Below are 25,051 nucleotides of genomic sequence, written 5' to 3'. Positions count from 1 at the left end.
CGTGTACGCAGTCTCAGATGGGAGTCCAAGTCCCCTGCTTCCAAAACGCAAACCAAATTTTCTCCATAACATCGATTAGACTAACTGTAAAAAGCAGATCGTTCAACAAATCCAACGGCCAGAATTAGTCAACATGGTTAACGGCTAAAAAAGACGAAAGAGCACGGAAAATGATACTGGTGTACAGTACTGAAACTCTAATTCCCCTCGATACACCATGCCGCAACGAGACGGTCATTATTTTAATTAACAGAAAAAGAGATCTAAAACAGAGAGCTTTCTTTCTCTATTTCTTCTTCTTCTTCTTCTTTGTTCTTCTACTTCGTTAATGGCGTTTCAGTGAGATAGAAATTAGGGTTTTTTATTTGGATCGGACCGCCGATGGACGTCGAGAGATCGTCGCTTTGCAATTGCGTGGTGAACTTTCTGCTGGAGGAGAACTACTTGTTGACTGCATTCGAGCTGCTTCATGAGCTCCTCGATGATGGACGAGACGATCAGGCAATTCGACTCAAAAACTTCTTCTCCGATCCCTCCCAATTCCCTCCCGATCAGATCACTCGCTTCAACACTCTCCGAGGTTGGGATTCCCTTCTCTTTCTTTTCCCTCCTATGTTTAAACTATGTCCCTATCTGAGTTCTTATTTTTCTGCATTTTGGATTTGGTTGAGATTTTGTGCCTGTCTTGCTTCTTCAAAATTTATTTTGCTTTTTGTGTGGTTGCTGAAAAAAAATTGCTTAGGGCGGGAAGCTTCAAGCTTGGATTTTTTTGTTTTCTAATTTTTTTTTCTTTTTATTATTATTGGTAGTATTTGATTTTTGAACTCGTATTCTCAATGTGCTTCTAACTTGTTAATAAATAAGCCTCGCCAATGAAGGAATTTAGTAGCATATGGATATAAGAAGTTGCGATGCCTCGAGCATAAGTCTTGACTTGTGGAAATGACATATGATTGATGCCAATACCTTTGTTCAATTTGTTGTAAAGGAAATGAAAATGAAGAGTTGAAAATCTGAGATAGGTTGTTGGATTGCAGTGAAGGAAACAATCCCATTACTCGCTCTTTAGCCCTGAAAGAGAATATGGGTTTTTATTTTTCTATTTTTATTTTCTTTCCCGTCTTTGTTTTGCTTTTGGATCACAATAGCATAAAGTAGACGACTTGTTGGCGTATCATTTGAATAATCCTCCATCCTTTTTTGGCTATCCGTAAATACATGGCTTGAGTTGACGCTTTGGATTATATCATGAAGTTACAACATAATACGGTTTTCATTTCTTCCTTGTTCGTTCATGTAAAGCAGTTGCTGACCCTCAGAGTTTGCTAGAGGAAAAAGAAGCAGTAGAAGAAAAATTAGCCATCAGTGAGTATGAGCTCCGTCTAGCCCAAGAGGACATTCTGAAACTGAAGACTGAACTGCAAAAGAAAACTGGGTCAACTATCAAGACATTAACTGGTAATTTCCATATCTAGTTCTCTTTTGAATTGGTAATCCCTTATTTAAGTTAGCTTTTTATATACGCATTTTTCTTAATCTATGTTGCAATGTCATATGGTTTGCGGTTACTGCACTCATGTAGAGAGTGCATGCCGTATGGTTCATGAATCTGTGGAGTCATGTTGTCACGAAGAGCTATCTCATATCTTTAGAAAAGCACCACTAACGAGTTTAATTGGTAAATGATAAGGACACCTCTACCTATGAATAGGTGATCATGTAGGAAACCCATAATTTCTGTCTTCATTGTTAGACTGAAATTCAGTTTTTAAGGTGCCTTCTAAATTAATGCATATCAGATTTGGTAACATGCATTGTTTTTGGAGATTGAAGTGACGATTGTTCTGTCTACTGTGAGGACCAGACATGCAAAATGGTGCACATTGTAGCCAATTCTGTATATAGATAATGGTCCATCATTATTTGTTACAAACTTCTATTGTTTTCTGATTTTCTTTCATCTTTGCTTCATTTAGAGTCAAATACAGATGTTTCTGTAAATCATGAACCAGAGCCTCAGCAGCCAAAAAGAGATACTTCCTTCTCTGATTTGGGTCCTTTGAAGGACAATGAACGTCGGGATCTTAATTGTGCTGTGAAAGAATATTTGCTTATTGCGGGTTACCGGTTAACTGCTATGACATTTTATGAAGAGGTATATCACATTACAAGTTATCAAATATCTCTATTCTGTTGTTTGATTCTCTGTTTCTTTGTTATTTTTAAGTAGTATTTGAATGGGACGGCTTGGTTCTTGCAGAGAGAGGGATTTTTCTTTATTTAATTTTATTTTCCTTTTTGTCAGTTTCTCTTCTTCTCTTCTATTTATTTTATTATTATTTAATAAATTGCTTATTTTTCTTAGTATGTGTGTTTTAGATGTGTTTTATCCTTATTGCATAACTGAAACATGACCTAGCCATATGATGTTAGATGGTAGAAGGTATTATTGGAGTGGTATTGAAAATTGTTCATTTTAATCTGGTGATTTCAGACAGGCAAGCTTATCGAGATGAACAACTGGGATAGAATTATAATTCTCAAACTCATATGTATCTGGTTTCAAATAGGGATGGGAAGGGAAATAATCTTTTACCTTTTTCTTATTTGGCTCGTTAGGCATAGTTGGAGGCAGGAACTTGTAAAGGGGATCCCATAACAACAACAACAACAACAACAACAACAACAACCAAAAAAAAAAAAAAAAAAAAAAAATTATTGTTGTTCTCTCATATTTTCCTTCCACATCCTCCCAAATGAGGACAGATGAATTTTGTGGGCCTGGAGGGACTGACCCATTCCCTCCATCTGCCTCTCCTCCCTCGATGTTCACCAGTTCACTCAACCAAAAGAATAACCAATCCTTTTCCTCTACTTGTCCTCCCTTAAAACTTCCATACCAAAAATATTTTTAGTAGTTGTTTGCTGGTCAATGAAATATTTTGTTATTTCTGCTGCATTTTTTGGTTGTCTAGTAATCTAAACACGGTAAAACATGATGTGGAGGTTGAACTTACGGAATAGGCAGGCAACCACAGTATATGAGTACCAACAATTAGCTTGGTACAATGCCTTATACTTTTTGACTATGATTATAAACATGAATTGCTTTTTGAGCATGAAGTGGTTTTAAAAACCAAGAACCTGGCAGGTAGTTTTAGGTTAAATTAGTTCAATTTATTTGACATTCTGTTTTGGAATTATTATTATTCCTATTTTTTTAACCAGTACAATGTCATCCTCATCTTTAATGAGATCACACTTTTTGATGGCAACAAGAGGTTACATTGGACTAACTGATCAACTGTTGTCTTACATTCTAATTCGTCAGTTATCAATTTATTATCTCACATGGACCTATTTGAAAGCCCATGGAATTAATGGAACTTCAAATGTTATAGGTTTTAACCTGTTGACTAATCTTAAAATATTATTATAGCTTGTTAATGTGCTTTAATTGCAGGTTACAGATCAGGACCTAGATAATTGGCAGAACTCACCTGCATGTGTACTTGATGCCTTGCGCCATTATTATTATCAGTATCTTTCAACCACTACATCGGCTGCTGAGGTATTGCCTGAAGCGTGGGATGTGGGAAATTATGTTCTTTATTTACTTTATAACTTACAATAAATTATAATTCCATTCCTTCCATGCTGCAGGAGAAAATTGCAATGCTTCGAGAAAACGAGTCATTACGGAAAGAAAAAGAGAAGCTGAATCATGAAAAAACATGCTTGCTAAAAAGCAAAGATTTAGCAGATGTTCAAATAAGTACATTAACCAAATCCTTAGAAACTCTTCAGAAGGACCTTAAAGATAAAGAGAATTTGGTAATTCGCCTAACTAGCGTACATCTGAGCTGCAGTTGAGTCAAGAAAACATGTTTTAAGAACAATATACTACTTTATTTTTTTTTTTTTTTTATTTTTTTTTTCTTTGGCCCAAAAATAAATATAGGTACAAGATTTAAAGCAGTCCTTGGAGCGCCAAAGGAAGGAGCTCAATGGATGCAGAGCTGAAATAACTTCACTGAAAATGCATATTGAAGGATCTCGTGCTGGACTGAATTCACAAGCTGCTGATGTTGATCATGGTCAAGCTGAGTCCCTGGACAGATACAAGGAAGAGATTAAATCCCTGCAGATGGAAATAGAAAGCTTAAAAGCAAAGTACATGGCTGCTCCAGATTCTGTGGATTCCAACAACTCTGTGAAGGAGTCCATTCATGCTGACGAAAAAGTTGTTGAAATACATGAAGATAAGAATATAATTTCCCAGATAGTTGATCCAGCCCTAAGAGTTGCAGACATTGAAAGTGCTAGATCACTAGCTACTCAACCTTGCGATGCCAGCATGGATAAACCTGAGGAACTTTCACAAGGGTTAGCAAGTGCTAGTGACAATATTGCCTTGGAGATTAGTGAAAGTATCTCTAATCATTACGGTGAATTGCCATCAGAACATACTGGTCTACTTTCTAACGAAGAAAAACTCAGTGTCGAAGCTCTTCCTGAGAAGACGGTAAGTTCATTCTACTTCATTTTAGGCATCACAGCATAAAATACTGGACTGAATCAGAAATAACATACATTAGAATTTTAAAATCTTCAAAGCCTCCCCTCCCCCCTGCGTACAATTTTTAGTATATGCCTTTTAAATTCTTTTGTAATGTTTTGTACCCATGTCTAAAATATGGTTAATGTACTGTGACAGGGTGCAGGGACCATTCAAATCCTAGCTGATGCCTTGCCCAAGATTGTTCCATATGTCTTGATCAACCATCGGGAGGTTGCTTTTGACTTTCTTCTATCCTTCCCCTCCGTGCTTTTCTTCTTCTGCATCTGTTCGTGCAAGGTTCTTATACTAATATTTCTATTGATTATCCTCAGGAGCTCCTTCCACTGATCATGTGTACAATTGAGCGACATCCAGACAGCAGCACTCGGGATTCCTTGACTCACACATTGTTTAATCTAATCAAACGTCCAGATGAGCAACAGAGAAGAATAATAATGGATGTAGGTACAATAAATTTATGGTCTGACATAGCTATACAGTTTGCAGAAGGTGCTGAATCTTTTTAAATTAAATTCAGGCATGCGTTAGCCTCGCTAAGAATGTGGGAGAGATGAGGACAGAAATAGAATTACTTCCTCAGTGTTGGGAACAGGTAAGTTCCAATCATGTATCAAATGGGAGCTTTTATGCACCCTTCTGCCTCTTTTACTTTAGTTTTCATTTTGCTGGTTAATTGGGTTGCAGATAAACCACATGTATGAGGAGCGCAGATTGCTTGTTGCCCAATCTTGTGGAGAGCTTGCTGAGTATGTGCGGCCTGAGATCCGAGATTCTCTTATTTTATCTATTGTTCAACAGCTGATAGAAGATTCTGCAACTGTGGTCCGGGAGGCCGCTGCACGTAATCTTGCTCTGCTGCTACCGCTCTTTCCGAATATGGACAAATATTTCAAGGTCAGCCTCACTAAATATGCTTCGAGGCTCCCATGGAGAAGAATTCTGACTTGACAGAAATGGCTACAATGTAAGCTCTAGAACAGGTTGATGACACATGGTCTAGGGAGTGGAGCCTTTTCCCCTTAGCATAACATGATGACTAAAAGAAGAAGAAAACATAACAGGAAGCAAAAACTTGTTTCTCCAATATTTTGTTCTGTTTGTTTATAGGTTGAGGAGATGATGTTCCAATTGGTCTGTGATCCTTCTGGAGCGGTGGTGGATACTTCACTGCAACAACTAGTTCCTGCAGTAATTAAATGGGGAAACAAACTAGAACACATTTTAAGAGTTCTGCTCTCCCATATATTGAGCTCTGTGCAGGTATATATGCTTCTAACCAATATATTCCTTATCTATGACTACAAAATCTATGTTTTCTGTCATCAATTATTTTCCTATGAAAATGCAGCATTGCCCACCTCTATCAGGGGTTGAAGGGTCTGTGGAATCATACTTTCGTGTATTAGGTGAGCGGGAACGCTGGAATGTTGATGTTTTACTTAGAATGCTGACAGAGATGCTTCCTTCTGTGTGTGAGAAAGCAATTGAGGCATGCCCATTTTCCTCTGTTCCGGAGGCGTCTGGAACATTGTTTTCTACTTCTTTGCTTGAATTATATGCAGGGTAAGCTCTATATTCCTTATCTAATTTTATTTCTCATTTTTTGCTAATGGTTCCTATTTTATTTTCTATGAAATGAAATCTTTAGCTTTGAGATATTCTTCTATCAAATTTGATAGTTTGGTACATAAACTATACTGAGAAATTTAATATCTGGCCAGGGGACATGTTCAATGGCCTGATTTTGAATGGATGCATGTTGATTGCTTTCCTGATTTAATAAAGTTTGCATGCTTGCTTCCTCCTAAAGAAGACAATTTACGAAATCGAACTACCAAGGTATATTTGCATTCTTGGTTCTCTTATTTTTTATTTTTGTGTCTGCCTGATCAAGAAATGTGCTAGTCTACTTGTTTCTAATCTAGATATGGGTTGTGCAGTTCTTGTTGGCTGTCTCAGAAAGCTTTGGGGATTCATATTTGACACATATAATGCTCCCTCTATTCTTGATAGCTGTTGGGGATGATGGTGATTTGGCATTATTCCCATCTTCCATCCAGTCTAGAATCAAAGGTGGTGAAATATAAAGTATATATTATTCACTCTTTTCATGATCCTGATATTTATTGTTACTTAAAATGTCAGGTTTGAGACCAAGGACTGTTGTGGCTGAGAGACTGGCTACCATGTGTGTTCTACCGCTTCTCTTGGCAGGTGTTTTGGGTTCTCCATGCAAGAAGGACACATTAGCAGAATACTTGAGAAAGCTATTAGTTGAAGGACCTGCAAAGGAGACACAGTCAACAAAGCGCAACACTGACATCATCGATGCTGTCCGATTTCTCTGGTTTGTAAAATATAAAATACCTTTAAAAGCCTCTCACTTGGAATCAATTTTTTGACTGAAAGGAGTTTTCTGTAATGCAGCACCTTTGAAGAACATCATGCTATGATTTTTAATATTCTGTGGGAAATGGTTGTAAGCTCCAATATTAATCTGAAAGTCAATGCTGCCAATCTGTTGAAAGTCATTGTAAGTTTAGCTATTCTTCAGGAGTCATTAATTATGGTATCATAATTATAGGAGTAACACTTATATAACTTCATCTATTTCATAGGTTCCATATATTGATGCAAAAGTTGCAACTGCTCATATTTTGCCTGCTTTAGTTACACTGGGCTCTGATCAAACCCTCAATGTAAAGTATGCTAGCATAGACGCTTTTGGAGCTGTTGCCCAACATTTTAAAAATGACATGGTATGGAGTTTTTAGTTCTGCAATCTAAAATAGCAACTTAGTGGAAATACTTTCCTTATATTTGGCTGAGCACGTTCACCATCTCTCAGATTGTTGATAAGATACGTGTTCAAATGGATGCTTTTCTAGAAGATGGATCCCATGAAGCTACTGTTGCTGTGGTTCGAGCATTGGTGGTAGCTGTACCACATACAACAGATAGACTAAGAGATTATATCCTTAACTTTTTCTTTTTTGAACAGTTAATGTGCTTCAAAATTGTGTTCGCATGTATAAATTTAAAGCCTTGGTGTTGCTTGTTTCCTTAATATGATATACATCTTTTGTCCAAGATTTTCCAATTTACGTCAACTCCAATGTCTGGAAGTGATCTGATGCGTCGACGAGACAGAACAAATGCATATTGTGAAGCAATCCGAGCTCTAGATGCTACAGGTTTACTTCTTGAATTACCAATATGCTTTCACTAGTTTCTTTACATTTTTATTTTTCTTCCATACCGTCTTCTATCTACCTTAAACTACATTGCTATTCAGCAACTCCAATTCTGGGTTTGTTGCATTGTTTGATGTCTATGTTAATTTATCTTCTATTGTATATTCAAGAAAATCTATGTAATTGTTGACTATGTATTCTTCGAGCAAAATTTCAATTGCTCGACCTATTGTCGGATGCTCTTTTCATTGGAACTGTTAATCAATCAAATAAATTAAGAACTGGCATGTCTGTTGGTGTTGGACACATGTTAGACTTGAGGTAGAAATTTTCTTTGTTTGGCTACTGTCAACATTAATTCCCAAAAATTTAAACTGTTAGCAAGTAGTCTTTTAAGTAACAATAAACTACCAGCAACAGGGGTCACCATTATTTGAACTAGACCACAGGAAGTCTTGTTATATGATACCATGCCAAGTTACCTTCCATCCTAAAAGCTTGAACTATTTGAAAGTGGACCCATGTTTATCAAACTAGACACAACATCACACTTAACACACATAGTCCTACAATATTTGGAGTTATTGTTGCACTTTGGTCAAGCAACTTGCGAAAAGAAGGGGAAAAAAAAAAAAAAGGGAAGAAAAAGAAGAAGAAGAAGAAAGTGTCAAATGTATTACACTCATGCTGTTCCCTTTCATGCGAATAGATGTCTGTCAGGTTCTTTTGGCTTTTTTATGAACAAATGACCTTAAAACTATGCAAAATAAAATTCAGTTTCCTAGCTAGGCTTCTTCTTTAGGGTCTCAATTATAACATACAAATTTCAAATATATGTTCTAATATCAAGGCTCAACAACTTAGCCGATGTCCTTTTGGTAGAGAGGAAAATAAGAAACTAACAGCCATTAGAGCTCTCACTATACCAAGTTACCAGCTTAAGTTTCTTGGAATTCTGGGCTGCTGTTTTTAATTTTTAATGCCTCTGATGCAGTCTTATCTCTGCCTCATGCAGATCTTTCAGCAAATAGCGTTCGGGACTTCCTCCTACCTGCCATACAGAACCTACTGAAAGACGCGGATGCATTAGATCCTGCACATAAGGAAGCCCTTGAAATTATAATGAAGGATAGATCTGGTGGAACTTTAGACGCTATTAGTAAAGTTATGGGTGCTCATCTTGGCATTGCATCATCTGTGAGCAGCTTCTTTGGTGAAGGTGGGTTGTTGGGCAAGAAAGAAAGCACAGAGCCACCACTGCCACCACCACTGGAGACAGTTGAGTCCCCAAACTCTTCTGCATTGCCACCGGTAGAGGACACTAGATTCATGAGGATCATGAGAGGAAATTTCACAGACATGCTCAGGGCCAAAGTTAAGAGCCAAGAAGAAACGCAGAACCAACGAAGTTCGCCTCAGTAGTAGCTTGGTTACAGTATGTGCACTTTGTACCTCGGTTGAAGATCATTTGGCTGTTTTCCATCGAACGGGAAGAATTATTTTTATTTTTTTTTCTTTTTTTGGTTTTATATTTTTGATTGCATTATCAGATAGGAAAAAAGGTATAAAAACAAAGAGAAAAAAGAAAATAAATTTACATTTTCACTCTTCTGGTGTTATAGGATATAATTCATTGAATTGGTTGGTTCATGGAACTGTTTTGATCTTCAGCACATTGATTGTTGATTATTTGGCAATTCTGTATCATGGATCCAGGTTCTTGAGTTCTGTGGGACTTTATTTTGAAATAATATCAGAATTTTAAATACAAAATCATTCAGTTTTTAGGTCTTCTTTGCAAAAAAGACTATCATTACTCTTTTGCCTTGTCTGTTTAACTGGCGAGCCAAGTTGGGTATTGGCATTTTCAAGTTCGGCTAGTATAATTTTAAAAGTGTTTTAAGTTAGGTTTAAGCTTATAAAATTTTAATATTACCTGTTTAAGTTTGATTTCGTTCGTTACATTATAAGATTTTAAATATTAAAAATATAAATTTTGATATCAATAATTAATAAATTTTGATTATTTTATTAATTTTATTATAAAATTAATTTAATTTTAAAAGGTTTATAAATTTAAAAATATAAAAAAATATTGTTTGTACATTATAAATACTCAATAAGCTTAAATTTATAATATAATTTTTATATAAATTCATATAAATAATAAATTTGAATTATTTGTAAGTTTAATTTGTTGTCCAAAATCGGTTTATGAACTTTATTTCCTGCTCAAGCTCGTTGAATTTTATTTTCTTTATAAGTCGAATTCAAACAAATTAAAATTAAATTGAACTTGAACCGGTCATAAGCTGCTCAAACCTATTTATGGGCTTGTCTATTCAATTTTACACAAAGTTCTTCCTTTTTCCTTTCTTTTCTAAAATTGAAAGTATCAATAAAGTTATCCGTACTATAACTTGACCCTTCTTTGGAATGAAACACTATTATCAAGCAAGGAAGCTTTTTTCTTATTTTTTATTTTAAATACTTAACCGAATATTTATATCATATAAATATCTGTTGCCTCTGATAAAATATTTTTTTGGCATGTTATTGGAATTTGGAAAAGGAAAAAAAAAAAAACAAACACTTTTATTCATGAAAAAGGAAAAGATCACTCCATGGAATTTAACACAAAAACAAAATAGTAGTACGCCCTTTAAAATCATGAAATTTAAAGATAATCGGCACGGTAGGTCCCTTAGAGCGTCATATTTCACATATACGCCATCAATATCATTGTCTTTTTCTCTGAATTTCTTTACATTATGTTCTCTCTGTTGTCTTTTTTTCGTGCTCTTGCTTGTGGTTCTTATGTGAATTTTAACCACTCTTCGGGAGTGCTGCAGATATTTGCTGTTTTAAGCGGCCTGAAATTCTAGTACCGAAGTTCTGATTCAACCAATCAAAAAGAAAAAAAGTTAAAATATTTTAAAAATATTTGGGGGTTAAAAGGACTTTACCACTTAATATTTCTCCGAATTTTACAATTTTTGTGTCACATTGTCTGTTAAAAGTATTATTTCAATATCGCTTTCAGTCCAATTGCAAATGAGTAGCATTTAGAAGGATATGCTTCGCCCTTGACAAGAAAAAAAAATATTATTATTATTATTATTTGCTATTTTGATCACATGAATTTTTTTTTTTTTTTTAAAGTTTATAATGTAAAATGTCAAAATCCTAAAGATTAACTGAAGCAAAATATATTAACTGTAGAAAGATGTGGTCCATGGAACATCTACTCCACTAGTTCTTTCGAATCTTTAATTAATTGTTCAACTAAATTAGTATTTGCATTGGATACAGGTTTTAAATAGATTAGGTAGGTTTAATATTTGGAAAAAGAATGATAATGCGTTTGCCTTTGACAACCTTGAAGGGACACCATCAAAGAATATGCTTTCACAGAGGAATATATATCATATGCTCAACCAACACCAACTAAGAAACAATATATATATATATATATATATATAATTTATTTATGGGCAAATGATTAAATATGAATCTCTTAAAAGAAAATAATGAAATATTCCACCTTTCTCAAAAGTAGATTTTGATGAAGTAAAAAAAAGAAAAGAAAAAAAAGAAAGAAAGAAAGTAGACATTTTTAGTTTTTAAATGGATGTAAGTGGAAATTTTCCTTTTCTCTCTCTTCCTCCAATAATGGCAGCTCTGTTTCTCTCTCTCTCTGTGGCCCAGAAGTCTGAAGCCACATTACCGTAAAAGTAAAACTAACAAATGTTCAACAGCTACCCAGAATTGTACCAAGTAAATAAAAGAAAGAAAAAAAAGCTAGAAGCTCTTCAAATCTGAAAGACTGAAATGGCACTGCTCGGCTCAGTTCTCTGCCCATCAACTTCTCTATTTTCCTCACATCCCAAGCAAAAACCTTTAAGAAGCTCGAGACCCAGAAAACCATTTTTAATGACTTGTGTATGTGCCAGCTCCAATGGCAGCAACCTTATGGCAGTGTCAGAGGTCTCTACAGATGAAACGACAAGTTTTGGGTTCAAAAACTTGACTCAGACTTTCTGGGTCGATGTACAGAGAGCACAAGAGAAGCCATTAAATGTTAAGCTCGGTGAACCTATAAACATAGGTTCTTCTCGGATAGAAATGGTGGAAAATGTGGCGATTAGAGTTGAACTGAGTAATGGTTGTGTGGGTTGGGGTGAAGCTGCGGTGACCGTGAAGCCACGGGCAATGGCTCTTGCCAAGGCAAAGGAGGTTTCTGAGTTTCTTCGGCGCAGTTCACCAATGACTTTGAATTTGGTGCTTGAGGAGATTTCCGGCATCCTTCATGGCCAAGAATTTGTTTCTGTGAGTATGATGATATTACTTTCTATTTTTTGTAGGGAAAAAAAAGTTTTGGATAAAGTTTTGTTGCCATTTTTAGAAGTTTGAAGCACATTGGTTGTTGGTTTTTTACATATAGTTGACTGCTGATTGAATATATTGGATGCTTAGATTTGTTTGATGGTGCCTCTTCTATTCCTTGGAATCAACTTTTTTTTTTTTTTTTTTCTCCCTTTAATTTTAGGTTATTCCTATTACATTCCTCCGACATTACGACCAACATATCAATTTCCAAGAAATTTTAATTATTACCCTCTTGCCTTGATTTCATATTTTTCTGAGTTTCCTTTTTTCAATTTCTATTTGGATACATCAAAATTCCAAGAAATCAAGCATGTATATTAAACCTACAACCCGTTTCTAGAGTCAACGCGGGCTAATTGTGCTAATGCATTTTTGTTATATTGGAAAACAAAAGGACAAAACGCAAATTGAAAATTTTGAGGGGTAAAGTAGAGATTACCAGTGGGTAGTTGATACCATGTAATGCTTTTAAGAGTCATATCACTCAATCAATATAACCTCAATATGGTCTGTCTGTTTCTTCATTATCTTTACATGTCACAACAATTTATGCTGTTGGTAATGCTTTAATTTGTAATTTTATATGAGCGCTTCTAGATTCTTTCTTGTTTTTCTTTTTGGAATGACATAATTGTGTCAAAAAGACTTTCTATGTGTGTGTCCACATCCTAACAAGTTTGAAAGCAATTTACTGTCCTATTTAAATATTTGAACTTTCTATTACATTTTTCGCTCACCATTTTAGGATATAAGCTTCTCATTCTAACCGTCGTCGAGGGTAATGTGTTTGAAGGTTAGGGCAGGATTTGAAATGGCATTGATTGATGCAGTTGCTAATAGCATTGATGTGCCTCTATGGAGATTATTTGGTGGTGTATCAAATAGTTTGACCACTGCTGTAACAGTTAAGTATCTGCATTCTCAAAAGAAATGTATCTGTTTTAATCCAATAGCAAGCTCTTTTTTTTTTTTTTTTTTTCGCTTTCTCTTTTTGGGCCTCAAAGTTGAGTTTCTATCTCATTTCATTTACAGGTTCCTTATGTTTCCCCACCTGAAGCATTAAAGTTTGCTTCAAAGTTTTGTGAAAAAGGATTCAATACCATGAGGTTTAGGATGGGAGAGAATCTAAATTCTGATTTGGAAGTCATTAAAGCGATACGAGTAGTTCACCCCCATTGCTCATTCATCTTGGATGCAAATGAAAAGTTCACTTCCAAAGAAGCCATTATAGTTCTTGAGAAGTTACATGGTAAGAACGGAACGGCTCATAGTTTTGGAGCAGGGAGTTCTGGACTTGATGCAATATTATATGGATCTTTATTGTAGTTTTGCTTGTATATTGAGTTCGAATTTTCCTCCAATAAGTGCCTCATATCATTGTTTCAATGCAGATATGAATGTCAGTCCTGTTCTATTTGAACAACCAGTTCACAGAGATGACTGGAACGGTCTTGCTGATGTTAGTGGTATTGCAAGAGACCAATTTGGAGTAACTGTTGTTGCAGATGAAAGCTGTCAGACTTTAAAGGACATTGAAAAAATTGTACAAGAAAACATTACAGATGGAATTAATATCAAACTAGCTAAATTCGGAGTGCTGGGAGTGCTCCAAATAGTTGAGGTTGGAAGAAGATCAGGCTTGAATCTTGTAATTGATAGTATGGTCGAGACTAGACTTGGTACAGGCTTTGCTGGTCATCTGGCTGCAGGACTTGGCTGCTTCAAGTAATTATATTTGTGTTCATAACTTTAGTTTAATTGGACCAAACAGCCTCTTTAAGTTTCCAAAATTACTTTTGTCACAAAAAGTTTAAACAGAGTGCAATTCATTTTGCAGACATGTAAATCTAGATGCACCTTTTAAGTTGTCAGAGGATCCAGTTTTTGGAGGCTATGAAGGTAAAGACTGAAATTAGTTTGGGTTTAAGGACTGTGTTACTGCTAGGTTTTCTTGATGAATCAGTTTCCTATGTGCTGATTTGATATGGTTGAACTTTTTCTCTTACTATAGCCTCTGGTCCTGTTTACAACTTCACTAATTCTAGAGGTCAAGGAGGTTTCCTCAAATGGGACATTATTGCCTGGTGAGATAGTTCTTTCCATGTTTCTTTTGTACATTTGGTGAATTTTTGTTTAGTTTCTGCACTCTTGTGTAACTTCTGTTCATCAACCTAGGAGTTCAATATTCTTTTGATACCTTTCATTTATGGATACTTATGATTGCTACTACCAAACAATCAACAAGATCTTATATATAACAATGTTTAAACTTGTCTATGGGAACAACTTGAGTATAACATAACAGAAGCAATCTTCTTGATTTGGACATTACATAAAAATATCAAATTACAGGTTAGTGAATTATTGATAAGAAGTGAAGAATAAATTGGAAACTTCCTGGCACTAATCATGTTTAATACCATTAATCTTGGATGATTTTGGCATGTTAATATTTGTATCCAAATTCATACCTGAAACTATAATCCTGTATACTATCTTAAGAAAAGAAATTGCAGATATTTGTCATTAAGAAGTCGAATGGATGGACTTTCTGTTTTGAAATGCAAACTTCAACAAGTTTTTGGTTTCTTGGCTTTTCAGAAACCCAGCAAGTTGCAACTCTAAAAGTTGCAAAGTACCATGGTCTAATGTAGATACTGAGGTAACTTTTCTCAGGTTATAAGAAACCTGTCTTTTAGCTCCTTGACGGTTGCACAACGTACATAAACTACTCGTTGATTTGTGTAACCAGGTGAGTCCATTGGACCAAAAACTATTATCTATTTTATTGCTACATTCGTTGTAATTATGCTGTTATTTATAAATGAACGACATTTTTGAATTTTTATGTGAATATCTCAATCATGTGCTGGATAAATATCATGCTTGTAAAAATGAGTCGCAATAATACCGGCCTAGGGAAATATTACTCCCAGGTGCAAGAAATGCTGACATATTGTATAATACTGCTTCACTAATTTAGTACTTGATAGAATGCACAGTTTTACAGGCAAACTTTAAAATACATAAGCACTATTCCTTTTTTATTTTTTATTTAGAAGATATTCTAAATAGATCGAACTTTATTTTGAAACAATATGATATTCCTTACCATCTTGCTCTTCAACCACAAAAGACAAGTAATTGAAAGACTTGAAAACATTATATTACTATATATGGTTGATTATTGAATCTAACTTGATCTTGCAGGATTTGGTTTTTGATCTTTTTGAGTCTAATTGTAACATCAATCATATTGAGCCTCTCCTCTGGTAAATCTTCAGAACACTCCAGTGCTAATTCCATGATTGATGACAAAATGCCTTTTAAAGAGTCCATGATTAATAGTGTCATTTTAGCTTCTTCAATCCCATTAATCCAAAAAGAAGAATCCGCAATATCCATTACTCGATCACAATAAGAGGACAGTACCCATTGCCTCAAATTCAATCCTTCAACGAACATTTCATCTCTTGGGTTCTTCCTGGTAAATATTTCCATCAACATGATACCAAAACTATAGACATCACCTTTAGGAGATACCCTTCCTTGCGACCCGAACTCTGTTTGATGGAGATTAAAAGAAAGAGAGTTTTTAGAGTGAAACATATATAATTGTAAGTGAAGTGGACGTTTCACTCGGATATCCATTGTGGAAATGAATATAATTAGAAGTAAAGAACAAAAATTCATGAGAGGGAAGAGTGTTTTCTATCTTATGTTAAGAAATAAAATATAATAGAAAATGAATTTCTTAGATATTTTCTTTTTCTATTATTTTTTAATGATTTTCTTTCGAACAAATTGACAATTAAAACTAACTAATTTTATAAGTTATAAAAATAGAACATCATCGATACATATATATATATATATATATATATACATATACAAATATAAATATTTTTTTTAAAGAAAAATGATAAAAATAAGAAATAAAAACCAAAACTATATCATCCAGGATCAAACAAATTCTAGAACTCCTTATATTTTTGTTATCAAGAGAGTATATGAATTAACTTACCTGGTGCAATATAACCCATTGTGCCAAGAGTTGCCATTTGAGTCATAGATTTGTATATGGCCAAAATTTTTGCAATGCCAAAATCAGCAACATGTGCAACCATGTTTTCATCCAAAAGAACATTGCTAGGCTTCAAATCACAATGAACAATGGGTTCTGAATATCCATGGTGAAGATACTCCAATCCTAATGCCACATCAATCATTATATTCATTCGCTGAAGAATATCCAAACTTTTGGACTCCAGATTATACAAGCAATTTTCAAGGCTTCCATTAGGCATGTATTCAAGAACCAGAGATCTGAAATCGAGGTTGGAACAACTACTTATGATCTTCACCAGGTTTCTGTGTCTCACATTCCTTAGCACTTGACATTCTCTATCAAAAGATGTTAATGCTCCTTCAACTTGCAAATCAAAGACTTTGACAGCTACAATCTCACCATCTGACATAGTTCCTTTGTAGACAGAGCAAAAGCTCCCAGTTCCCATCAAGTTTTCTTCACTAAGATTATTAGTTGCACCAAGGATCTCACCCAACTTAATCGATGATTCGTTGGAAGAGACTGGCAAATTCTTGCTGTTTCTCCAGTATTTGATGTGAAGAATTAGCAGTGAAGCCACAATAGCCACTGCAGCAATTGGAGAAACAACATATTTTAACCAGAAAGATGCCTTTCTTGATTTTGAATGAGCTGGGCAAGGTGGGAGCTCTAGTTTTGAACTTCCACATAAATCATAGTTTCCCATGAAAGCTTGGATGGTGAAGTTTTCAAAAGCTCCATTGACAGGAACAGGGCCACTTAACATATTGAAAGACAGATTCAGGTGCTTGAGATAATGAAGCTTCTCCAAAGACTTTGGAATTATGCCAGATAAATTATTAGATGAGAGATCTAACGATTCAAGGCTAGCCAATTCGCCGATAACTGTAGGAATGTTGCCTTGAAATGCATTCTCTGAAAAGTTCAACTGCTTTAACATCTTCAAACTTGATATGGTTCCTGGAATGCTTCCTGATAATTGATTCTTGGATAGATCCAATGTTATGAGGAGCTTCAAGTTTCCAATATCAGAAGGAAGTATCCCATTTAGTGAGTTGACAGAGAAATTCATAGACCAAACATTCTTGAGGCTCCACATGCTCATCGGTATAGAGGTAAATGCATTAGAAGATAATGAGATTGTAAGCATTCTGGTAAGATTTCCAATACAGTAAGGTATTGGACCCATTAGCTTATTTATGTCCAAGAGCAATTCACCAAGAGATGTTAATTGACAGAGCTCGTTTGGAAGGTTTCCCTCTAATCTGTTACCGAGGAGACGTAACTTCTGTAATCTTCTCAAGTTTCCCACAGAAGAAGGAATTTCACCAACCAGATCATTGGTTACAAATTCAAGTACCAACAAGCTACTCAAGTTGCCAATTTGATTTGGAAGGCTACCTAGAATCTGACTTCTTTCTGCACTAAAGGTTTCAAGAGAAGTTGACAGGTTCCCAATAGATTTTGGTAGTGATCCATTCAAAGGATTCTCCCCTAGGACCAAAGTTTGAAGCTGGTGACACTGTGTCAAAGAGTTTAGGAATTGAAGCTCTCGTTGAGATGGATCATTGGTCAGTTCATTGGCTTGTAGATTGAGAGTTCTCAGATACCGTAAACTGCCTAACGAAGTAGGCACCGGCCCATTGAAGGAATTGTGCGCCAATTGCAAGAAAGTGATCATTGAAGCATTGGATATAGAAACCGGAATTCTACCACTAAATTGATTACCAAGTAAATTGATTACTCTAAGGTTAGGAAGACGAAAACCTGAGAGTTCAGGAACATTTCCAGACAGATTTTTGGTATTCATGAATGATATTTTTACAGCCGAAGAAAGGTTGAAAATATTTTCAGGTAATCTACCGGAAAGATAATTAAAACCAGAGTCTAGAATTCTCAAATTAGAAAGCTGGCCTAACTCTGGAGGAATATCACCTGACAGATTATTATCAGAAAGTTGAAGTTCTACTAACTTAGAAAGATTACCTAACGAAGAAGGAATCTTGCTCGTAAACTGGTTTCTAGCAAGATTGAGATACTCAAGTTTAGATAAGCAACCAATGTCTCTAGGTATGCTTCCTGTGAGCCCATTTTGCATTAGTTCGAGCTTTTTGAGATTTCTACAAAGACACAAACTCGTTGGTATTTGACCACCAAGTGGATTCACAGAAAGATGAACAACTTCTAGTCTTTGAAGCATATGGCATATATCCATTGGAATACCTCCAGAAATACCATTCCCACTAAGAGCAAGAACTCTAAGAATTGAAAGATTGAAGATGGAAGAAGGAATGGTACCTGTTAAGTTGATGTCTTGCAGTTGTAGTATCTCCAAACTCGTTAGATTTCCCAAGCTTTCTGGTATATTCCCTTCGAAGTGGTTTTGACCAAGGAGTATACGCTGCAGCCTTTTGCAATGTGAAATGCTTGATGGAATAGTCCCATGAAGCTGATTGAATATCAAGTTGATGACTCTTAAACGCCGTAACCGGCCTACTGTTTCGGGTATTGGACCATAAAAGCTGTTGTTGCAAAGGTTTAAAACCCGAAGGAAGGACAGGTTTCCAATGTGGGGTGAAATAGTGCCTTGGAGTTCCATGTAAGATAGATTCAAGGCAGTGACACGCTTGTGGCGTTGACCACAATAGACGCCAATCCAATTGCAGAAAGAGGTATTGGTGTTCCAGCTACTAACTACTGAGCTATTTGGAAGCAACTCTTTTTCAATGTGGGATTTAAAGTTGAGCAGAGCTAACAAATCAGAGTTGTTGTTGGTTGAAGAACAAGAAGAAGATAATGATGATGATGCATATGGAAATGATGTGAAGATATGCAGCACCATTAGCAATTCAATGAACACAGAAATAACAGAATTTTCCATTTTTTAGTATTTTTAATTCAAAAAGTTAGTACTCTTTAAGCGTATTTATAGAACCAATAAACCGTTTTGTAGACATGACTTGGAAGTTTAAGATAAAACCCACCGACAATTAATGGTAAAGCCCCCAACAATTAATGGAGATTGGGACTTTGTGATCAGCATTGATTGTGGAACGTGTAATTTGGTTTCCTCATTTAGAAAGGGAAAAAAAAAAAAAAAAAAAAAAAACAAATGCCACAAGAATTTTATCTAATAAAGCAATTGGGACTGTATAGGTTTTAATTTCATTGGTGAGGTGGAGTTTCAAGGTCTCGTTACTAATTATTTCAATGAAATGGTTTTTCTACAAGCAATTTCCTACAAAATTACCTTATCATACATCATTTTTAATATGGTTAATATTTGATGTATGTTGAGAACACAAATAATGAAAATTATGTGATTGTTAATGTAATAAACTTTATTTGAGATTATTGTTTCAACTTTCAACTACAGACCTACTAGAACATTATAATTAAACTTCTGTTCTGAATGTAAAATATGACCCTGCATTTTTTAGAACAGAGACATCCACAATAAAACCATCGCATCCCTGACTCCAAAACAAGCATTACTCACTTGAGAAAACCAAAAGAATATCGATGAAAGCTAAGGCTTTCTTGAATACATTGGAATATACCAAAGTGGTCCTACATCCTCTGTTTTCCTTCCACGCTTAAGCTTAAACATCATATTTGTGCATATTCATATGAAAAATAAGAATATCTAGCACGTTGTTTATATCAATATTTTTGGCCTAGATAAAAAAGATTCTAGAAGATGAAAAATGGCATTTATCTAACATGGATTAAATGGAAACAAAACCCAATTAATTTCTGAAAATATAAGTTTCAGCATTTATCTTGCATCAAAAAATAAGAAATTTATGAGTGACCCTTCTACTATATATTGAAACCTCATTTATTTTGAAGACACACCTCAACATTTACTCTATCCTTCTACATTATAATATTTCTTTCATTTTTTTAACATAAAGTAGGCCTTCTGCTTACTACTATTTAGCTTCTTAGTTTAGTGCTAGCCTTCAGGCATCCTATCTTTTTTTCAATTATGGTAATTTATTTACCACTTATTTTATTAGCTTTAGTTATTTTTTTAATTGCCATTGCTCTTATTTATTTTTCTTAATTGATTAAAGTTTTTTAATCATTAAGGCATTAAAACCTTTAGAATTGTTTGTTCTCTATGATTCAATTCAATGCAATTGTTTGATTTTTTTTTTTTTTTTGTAATTATCATTATTTTTTTCTTTATTTTCTTCATTTAGAAGGTGACATGCCCACACAATTAGGGACTTTTATTGTTTGGAATTTTTTCTAGCACATATCAAGTATAAACTTCATAGAATCATGTCACTTAGATACTCTCGATCACTTGCTTAATCTTCATTTCACTTTCTCTCAAAGATTGATCTCACTTTCTCTCTTCTTGATCAATCTCTTTTTCCATCCCCCTGGTTCTTAATTCATTCTTGATGATATGCTTATAGTCATTGCTGATTATTTATTTATTTATTTTCTTAATTTTGGAACGTAATCTTTTAATTGTGAGGCCTGATAAAAATGATGTCTGTCGTTTTTTTATTTTCCTTTGAAATTATTCTAGCTTGCATGGTTCTTTAGTGGTTAATTAAAAGTCAAATAAATTTTAGTTTCAAATGATGCTAAAAGAACATGTATCTGATCCAAGGCAAGCAGGGATACATATGTAAAGCCAATTCACCAACACATGGACCAAGAGATATATATTTATATATCAAATTATTGCAAATATATAAAACTTAAAAGAAAAAACCAAACAAAACAAAGTAAAGCATAACAAAATTTTTGTGCTTGCTACTTACCTATTATCAGCTCATGGTATTTTTTCATAAAAAAAAGAAAATAAAATCATGGTATCTAAAACTTATGTCTCTGATGAGCTAGCGTAGCCTAAAAGCTTAATAAGTCCTTATGTTCACGCATGTTAAAAGATTTTTTAATTTATTTATTTATTTTCTAACAAAAGGAGAATTGATGATTGATGTTAGGTCTTGAAATTAATGTGTGGCTTGGGTGGAGAATAGCGAAGGGCCTGAAATACTTGAAGTGGCGTAAAAAAGTGGATCTGAAACATTTGAAATAGTCATGTATATCAAAGTATCACTACTAGATATTAATCTTGTTTACAATCTTCAGAATAGAAATTACAGATTTATGGTGTTTGTCTGGGGCATTAAGAGAGAGAATGAATGTAATCCTGTCGCTTTTACAATTCAAACTTTAACATTGGCTGACAATGATTTGTTGACTTTTGTTCACTTTTAATAATATTGCTCTTTACAGAAACCAATTGGGTTGCAAAATCTAAAAGTTGAGAAATTGGCAATCAATGTGAGGGTGCGAAGTACTCTGCTCTAATGTGGATATTAAGCTAATTAACTTTTCTCGGGCTATTAGAAATCCTTTTTAGACCCTTAAAACAAATTCTTGTAATGTATATCTATTATGTTCTCTATGTGTAAACATAGCAATCATTTGAACTCGATTCTATCATGTCATTTGTTTATTTCTAGACATGTTTTTTTTTTTTTTTGGCTGAAATATTTCTAGATATGTTGTGTAATTATATATTCTGCTATTTAAAAGATGAAGAACATTTGAATTCTTATGTGCAAAACTCCAAATATTCATCATCTTGTTCATCAAAATGACCTTATCCATAATTTTTTAGTATGAGTTATTTGCTGCATCAAAATAATTGTTTGATGAAAACGTGGTCAATTATTATTGCTACTAGTTGAAAATTTGAAGAACTGAGTTGAAAGAAAATTATTTCGAGGATTTCAATTGAAATCAGGCAAATTAAGTTAATCACGTGACACTAAACTCTATTAAATTAAAGTAATAAATAAAAAATAGAGGAGACTTGATGGTGCATATATAGATAGGTGGTTATTGGAAGGTGTGAACAACGTTCCACATTGGTTAAACGTGGGAATCCTAAAATGTATATAAAAGACTTCAAAAACTATGAGAATCCAAGTTTGATTATCGTGTCTTAAGAAAAAAATAACTGGGAAAGAAGAATAATCTTATCATACTAATTTCTACTCTCCAGGGAACTGTTGGATTCCTTCCAATCTCACTTATTCCTTTTATTGGTCAACATTTAGCTACGAGGGGAATTTGCTTCATATGTTCTATGATCCAACAAAATCTCGATGTTAAGGAGAATTTGCTTCATATTTCCTATAGTCCCAAAAAATCTCAATGTTCCAAAACGTCAGATGACTTAAATTTTTTTCTATAATCCCCAAAAATCTCAATGTTCCAACACGTCCAATGACTTAAAAAGTTCCAATGACTTCAAAAGTTTTCTTCTATAATCCCTAAAAATCTCAATGTTCCAACACGTCCAATAACTTACAAAGTTTTCTTCAATTTGCATGTTACTGCATGACTAAGGCACAAAAAATAGAGACCAATCATTTTCCGTTTTGCTGTCTCCAATTAAAATATTTTATTTAAAAAAAATAAAGAATTATACAGAAAAGCCAGGAATTTACAAAACAATATTTTTCAATCCGAGCAAACTTAGTGCTTTCCTCTAGACTCTCGTAAAGGTTGAGAGTTGAAAAAGTGGCTTTATTTGTGGAGCCTATAAACCGTGTTGTAGACATAGACATGGAATTTTAAGATAAACACCTAACAATTAATGTTGGAAAATTGGAGATAGAGACTTTGGAGATAGACACTTCCAGAATACTACTGCCAGCTTAACCAACTCTCACATGTACTTATGACAGCCCATCTATTTCTGTTAGAAGCTTTGACAGCTCATCAATCCATGTGATTCCGATATTAACCAATCATATTTCATATTGTGTAAAAGCTGTTAGTATTAGACAAGTGGATTGATTTTTCTTGCTTCTGTTTTGTTTGTTCTTGATTTTTCTTTCTTAGATTTCTATGACAGCTCATCAATCCATGTGATACCGATATTAACCAATCATATTTCATATTGTGTAAAAGCTGTTAGTATTAGACAAGTGGATTGATTTTTCTTGCTTCTGTTTTGTTTGTTCTTGATTTTTCTTTCTTAGATTTCTATGACAGCTCATCAATCCATGTGATACCGATATTAACCAATCATATTTCATATTGTGTAAAAGCTGTTAGTATTAGACAAGTGGATTGATTTTTCTTGCTTCTGTTTTGTTTGTTCTTGATTTTTCTTTCTTAGATTTCTATGACAGCTCATCAATCCATGTGATACCGATATTAACCAATCATATTTCATATTGTGTAAAAGCTGTTAGTATTAGACAAGTGGATTGATTTTTCTTGCTTCTGTTTTGTTTGTTCTTGATTTTTCTTTCTTAGATTTCTATCAACCATTGGTGATTATTTGTTTATTTTTTAACTCTCATGAGATATTGTCCACCCCCCTTAGGACCCAGCGTCCTCGCTTGCATACTGATCTAGGTACTGGCTCTGATACCAACTGTAACAGTCCAGTCCATCCGCATTAGATATTGTCCGCTTTGGGCGCCGTCCCCATGGGTTTAAAACGCATCTCAAAGAAAAAGTATCCACATCCCCTTATAAGGCATGCTTCATTCTACTTTCCAACCGATGTAGGATATCACATATTTATTTTGGAATATTATAGCCTTTCAGTTGTTATTTATGAGGCCTGACCAAAAAAGAAATAAAATAAAATAAAAAATTTGATGATTGTCATTTTTTTTCGCCTTTGAAATTATTCTATCTTGGTCATGGTTCTCTGCTGGTTAATTAAAAGTCAAATAACTTTTTGTTTCAAATGTTGTTAAACGAACACGTGTCTAATTTTAAGGCAAGTAGGGATACATATGTAGAACCAATTCACCAAATACATGGACCTAGAGATCTGCATTTATATATCAAATTATTGCAAATATATAAAACTTAAGGGAAAAAAACAGCATAATAAAAATGTTTGTGCTCATGCTTCATACCTATTATCAACTCATGGTATTTTTTCATTGAAAAAAAAAAACAAAAAAGAACCCATGGTATCTAAAACTTATGTTTCTGTTGAGCTAGCATGGCCTAAAAGCTTAATAAGTTCTTATCTTCACACATGTTAAAAGACTTTTCTAATTTATTTATTTATTTTTTAACAAAAAGAGACTTGATGGTTGATGTTAGGTCCTGAAAATAATAAGTGTTGCTTGGGCAGTGGGTCTGAAATACTCTGCTTTTTTGGTCGTCAAAATCATTTGACAAGAATAGCGAAGGGTCTGAAATACTTGAAGCGGTGGAAAAAAGTGGATCTGAAATAATTGAAATACTTATGTATATCCAATTATCATTACTTGAAACTAAACTTGTTTACAATCTTCAGAATAGAAATTACAGATTTATGGTGCTTGTTTTATGGCATTGAGAGAGAGAATGAATGTAATCTTGTTGTTTGAAAATTCAAACTTCAAGATTGGCTGATAATGATTTGTTGGCTTTTGTTTGCTTCTAACCAATTGGGTCGCAGAGTCTAAAAGTTGAGAAATTGGGAAGCAATGCAAGGGTGCAAAGTACTGTGCTCTAATGCAGATATCAAGGTAACTAACTTTTCTTAGGCTATTAGAAATCCTTTTTTAGACCCTCTAAACAAATCTTTGTAATCTACACCTATCATGTTCTCTATCTGTAAATATGGCAATCATTTGAACTGGATTCTATCATGTAATTTATCTATTTCCAGACATGTTGTGTGAAGTCCCACATCAGTTGGAAAGGGACACGAAACACTCCTTATAAGTGGGTGTGGATACCTTTCCCTCGAGAGGCTTTTTAAAACCTTAAGAGCTGGGTTGTAAGAGGACTCATCAGGCTCAAAGAGGACAATATCGC

General features: G+C 34.3%; 3 protein-coding genes across 5 annotated transcripts; 2 read left to right on the top strand and 1 right to left on the bottom strand.

Annotated features, from left to right (window-relative positions):
• The first annotated feature begins 118 nt into the window (after window positions 1-118).
• LOC107416101 (uncharacterized) lies at window positions 119-9,383 on the top strand. The gene is given in 19 exon segments (XM_060816413.1): window positions 119-580; window positions 1,306-1,458; window positions 1,977-2,155; window positions 3,464-3,571; window positions 3,664-3,834; window positions 3,962-4,525; window positions 4,718-4,792; window positions 4,894-5,022; window positions 5,100-5,174; window positions 5,267-5,476; window positions 5,690-5,842; window positions 5,931-6,145; window positions 6,304-6,421; window positions 6,523-6,655; window positions 6,728-6,929; window positions 7,010-7,115; window positions 7,201-7,341; window positions 7,431-7,776; window positions 8,792-9,383. Coding segments are annotated over 19 exon segments (3,684 nt in total). The 5' UTR covers window positions 119-381; the 3' UTR covers window positions 9,199-9,383.
• A 2,021-nt stretch (window positions 9,384-11,404) lies between these two features.
• Window positions 11,405-15,514, top strand: LOC107416099 (L-Ala-D/L-amino acid epimerase). 3 transcript variants are annotated; one of them, XR_007240578.2, is made up of 8 exons: window positions 11,406-12,105; window positions 12,959-13,069; window positions 13,198-13,414; window positions 13,557-13,890; window positions 14,003-14,064; window positions 14,177-14,249; window positions 14,767-14,917; window positions 15,376-15,514. XR_007240578.2 is itself a non-coding variant. In XM_016024553.4 (7 exons), coding segments are annotated over exons 1-7 (1,296 nt in total). In that variant the 5' UTR covers window positions 11,406-11,607; the 3' UTR covers window positions 14,768-15,013. The 3 variants fall into 3 exon arrangements, 2 of the variants coding, with proteins under 2 accessions (XP_048328848.1, XP_015880039.2); XM_016024553.4 differs by lacking the exon at window positions 15,376-15,514 and having other exon boundaries at window positions 14,767-15,013; XM_048472891.2 differs by lacking the exons at window positions 14,767-14,917; window positions 15,376-15,514 and having other exon boundaries at window positions 11,405-12,105; window positions 14,177-14,253.
• Window positions 15,122-19,158, bottom strand: LOC107416092 (receptor kinase-like protein Xa21). The gene is made up of 2 exons (XM_016024545.4): window positions 16,190-19,158; window positions 15,122-15,728 (listed from the first exon to the last, which is right to left on the bottom strand). Exons 1-2 carry the CDS (start codon window positions 19,113-19,115, stop codon window positions 15,328-15,330), a joined length of 3,327 nt encoding a protein of 1,108 aa, XP_015880031.2. The 5' UTR covers window positions 19,116-19,158; the 3' UTR covers window positions 15,122-15,327.
• Between the last annotated feature and the right edge of the window lie 5,893 nt (window positions 19,159-25,051).

The sequence above is a fragment of the Ziziphus jujuba genome, chromosome 4 (genome assembly GCF_031755915.1).
Source record: "Ziziphus jujuba cultivar Dongzao chromosome 4, ASM3175591v1".
NCBI lineage: Eukaryota > Viridiplantae > Streptophyta > Magnoliopsida > Rosales > Rhamnaceae > Ziziphus > Ziziphus jujuba.
The sequence above is the reverse complement of the archived record's forward strand: the minus strand, read 5'-3'. Positions and strand labels throughout refer to the sequence as shown.